Here is a 3,904-nt window from a genome sequence, read left to right as displayed (position 1 = left end):
CTTCGTGTTCTTCATTTTCAAGAAGTTCGGTTAGTAAACTAGGGTTTTTTGGAAAATCGGCCTAACCGAACATGGCTCTCTAACTCCTATTAAAACCTTATTTTGATGATTTCTATTCGATTGAAGCAATCAAAATCAAATTAAAGTGAAGGGTTTGTTGGAAAATACCTCCGGAGTGGTCCCATGGCAGAATCAGGTTACGGCTGGCGTCTTTTATACTCGATAAAATTATTATGTAACCGAACTTAATTGTGATTGCATTGATGTTGTTACATTTCTTAAATAGGCGGTGGCGGTGGTGGTGGGAGGAGGTGGTGGTGGTAATCGGTGGTTGGTGGTGGTGATAGTCGGAGGTGGTGGTGGTGGTAATCGACGGTGGTGGTGGTAATCGGTGGTTGGTGGTGGTGATAGTCGGAGGTGGTGGTGGTGGTAATCGACGGTGGTGGGCGGTGGTGGTGGTGGTGGTAATCGGTGGTTAGTGGTGGTGGTAATCGGCGGTGGTGGTTATATATAGATGGTTATTAGGTTGGTTTTAAATTAAATTAGATTAAAGATAGGTTAGTCATTTCAACGTTTTAGGACACCTCTTATCACTATAGGGAAGGTGACCTAATAAAATCATGATCTCCTCAAAAAAAAAAATCATCGACCCTAAAAAAATCATTCCTCTTCGGAAAGGTCGAAAAATTGTTCGAAATGAAGCCCACACTAATCCCAGCAGTGGCGGACCGCTGGGGTCCCTTTTTACAAACAGTCGAACACCACAACTAAAAGCCGCACTCATAGAGCATAATACTAGCCACACGTAATCCTACCACCATAGCAGCACAAGAATGAGAGCCATCCTCAGGATGTAAAGGGATCAGGGGCCACCGGGACAGTAAACCCCATGCAAGTGACTGTTACGCATGATCACAAGTCTACAGACAGACACACAGTTGTATAGAAACAGGAAATGATTACTGATTTAGCTGGAAATTTATGTTAACAAAGAGCTGGAATAATGAACTAGGAAAAAGTATGTCCTCGTGCCAACACTGTAGCGCCAACTCTCTGATCAATTTATAAAGTCTGGCTACTTACGTTCAGAATTTATACACTCTACGGCACTTAGCTCTTGGTAAGAGCAGCTGACCTGAACTCATTGATCATTCAACAACAACAAAAAAAAAATGGTAAAAAAGATGGCTTCGGGCAGCAAAATGAAAAGGTTAAGCACTTTCTATCATTTCGGTTAATGGAACTCATTATGCACAAGGAACCGGTTCTCCCCTAAACAGGTGCAATCTTCAGTTGGGAATTGTTCGAGGTCGAAATCCAAAGGCAGCTTAGGTAATCTTCCTTCTGCGAAAGCAGACTTTCCACCCATGGAATCTGCAAATGCTGCTAATGCACTTCTTTGCTCTTGCACTGCTTCTGTATTCGAAAATCCAAAAGTAAAAAACTATTCAGGCTTTATAACAGAAGCAGGGTCCTTTTTACTTTTGATTGCATACAATCCAATAATAACTCATTAAAAAAAAAAAAAAAAAAAAAAAAAAAAAAACTGTTTTAATTGCACAAACCTCGAAGTCCATCACTGGTTGTTATCAGATCGAGTTCAAGAAGATTAAGAAGACGACCAAGATCAACTCCACTAGTCCAATTCTCAGGAGGTTGGCCAACTTTCAGCTTCATTTGCCCATGATTTCCTGTTCCACCCCATATGATCCCAATGGGCCTTGGCTTCTCATCTTCCTCTCCTGTTAAAAGGATGAGACTCCCACTATCCCCTTCAAGATGAAAGGCTTGTTGGTTATCACCCACAACAAGAAAATCAGTGAAGAAGCAGATACCCCTCTTATCATCGTAATCATGTGCATAGGCGATTATCGTCCCAGTAGTCAAGCCGGAGCTTCTTCCAACCTTCACCACTTGCTTCCCAACGAGGCTGTTGATTGGAGATCGCAAATCTATAGTTTTAACATCCCCAATCTCGCCTACACCCTTCACAGTCGTAGTCACATTGGAGATATCTAAACTATCAGCAAAAGCAACGAAGGCCCCATCAGCTTGAACAAATGTCTCTGCAAATCGAAATGGACAAAATTGGGGGGGGGGGGGGGGGGGGGGGGGGGGGTGGGGGGGGGGGGGTCAAACAATCGTTAGTAAATGGCAATCTCAATGCCATACCAAAGATCGTCGAAACTACATTACCTGGGTTTGTTCCAACAAAGGTGCCATACCAAAGATCGTCTCTAACGAAAGATGTTTCCCTTTCCACTTCTCCCAGATACACCCCAGGTCCAAGGCTAGGAGGCAATGGATGAAACATCTTCTGATTTGGGTAGTCAAGATCAACCGCTACATGCATATTTGTCAAGAATCCAACTCCACGGTTGCCTGTACGGCTCCTTACTATCGCACCCAATGTTCCAAATGACTCTTGACTTGCAACCTAAAGCTTCGATGGAAGAAAAGTTATTGGATATTTTTTCCAGAAGAATAAAGTCGAAAAGTAAATAGTCCAAAAGAGTAAACAAGACGGTAACTAGCTACATCGCCCTGGAAGATGGCTAGTTCTTTCAAACAATTTGTGAAAATATATATTCAATCAGGAAACCTATGAATGATACGTGTGTTAGGAAAGTGGAACAGATAGTGTGTTAGGAAACCTATGAATGGTCATCATCTCGATTAAAGTGGTTGCTCGTTTCCCCGTTGGCAAGCGACCATGTGTTTCAGGCAGTAGTACCCTTTTCTGAAGATTCTCGAAATAGTTTGCCCGAGCTTCATTCATTCGACTGGAATTGGGCCATGAGAAGTAGGCAGCATTGCTTCCAGAGGACTCACAAGCTGATGGTAGGTTCAGATGAGAATAATTTAGTTGCATGTCTAGAGACGATTCCTCTGATAATGTGAAACCAGAGTGTCGCGCCTCCCTTAGTTGATAAGACCGCCGGCTTTTCCTCTTATCCATTTGGCCTAAATGAAAATTAAACAGTTAGAACCCAAAATGAAAAACAGGGGAAGAAGATGATAAAAATGTAAAAGTTATGACAAAGAATTAAAGCTCACCAAAAGAACAATCTGGGAACAAGAACAGGTCGTTGAGAATTATGATGACGCCCTAATATCATAACTGCTGCTGATGGTATTATTAATAGTAGCAAATTGACTTCCTCTCCATGTGTGAGTGAGATCGGAGAGGGAATTACTTCTTCAACAACAACAACAAGAATTGGCAGCTTTAATTAAGAACAACCAGTATCCAACCGAACCATAGTCCAGGAACTAATCGTACCTATATCATTATTGATTTCAGACTTCAGAGAAAGTACGTACTATGTGGCATGCGTTCTTACTACTTACGTAAGCAGATCTACCGTATTGTGGTCCCCTTAGTTGAACAACCTACCGTATTGAACAAAGATAAGATTTAATAGTAGCAAATGAAGGAGGAGGAGAATTTATAGTCCGAAATTGACCTCCGTTTGAAATTACTTCTTCAACAACAACAACAACAACAACAACAAGAAGAATTGCAATCTTTCGTGCATCTTTGCACGTCAGAAATTTTAACAACCAGATATCAGGATCCAACCCGAACCATCAATCCATGGTACGAGTCTGACTATGAATTATTTCAGAGAACAGAGAAAGTACAGTAGCATTCACAGATCTAAAAAAGGTAAGAATATAATCTTTCTTCGGGATCCTAGTTAGCAATTCGTATTTCGGGCATACGTATGGAACGCCAAACGTACGAGTATTATTGGGATTTGTAAAGATTAAATTTGTTCAAAAATCTGGTCAACGATTCGTAATTCGTCAGTATATCGGAACGGCATGCGGTATAATTCGTTTCAGAGGTATGGAATCGGCCGACAAAATTCGGCATGTATTTTCTAGGTTAGAATATAAA

General features: G+C 41.4%; 1 protein-coding gene across 1 annotated transcript; it reads right to left on the bottom strand.

Annotated features, from left to right (window-relative positions):
- Nucleotides 1–983: 983 nt before the first annotated feature.
- LOC113335927 lies at nucleotides 984–2,429 on the bottom strand. The gene is made up of 3 exons (XM_026581939.1): nucleotides 2,197–2,429; nucleotides 1,566–2,066; nucleotides 984–1,416 (listed from the first exon to the last, which is right to left on the bottom strand). The coding sequence occupies exons 1-3, from the start codon at nucleotides 2,351–2,353 to the stop codon at nucleotides 1,235–1,237; spliced, it is 840 nt and encodes a 279-aa protein (XP_026437724.1). The 5' UTR covers nucleotides 2,354–2,429; the 3' UTR covers nucleotides 984–1,234.
- Between the last annotated feature and the right edge of the window lie 1,475 nt (nucleotides 2,430–3,904).

The sequence above is a fragment of the Papaver somniferum genome, unplaced genomic scaffold (assembly GCF_003573695.1).
Source record: "Papaver somniferum cultivar HN1 unplaced genomic scaffold, ASM357369v1 unplaced-scaffold_150, whole genome shotgun sequence".
In the NCBI taxonomy this organism is placed as follows: Eukaryota; Viridiplantae; Streptophyta; class Magnoliopsida; order Ranunculales; family Papaveraceae; genus Papaver; species Papaver somniferum.
This window is presented reverse-complemented; position numbering and strand designations above follow the sequence as displayed.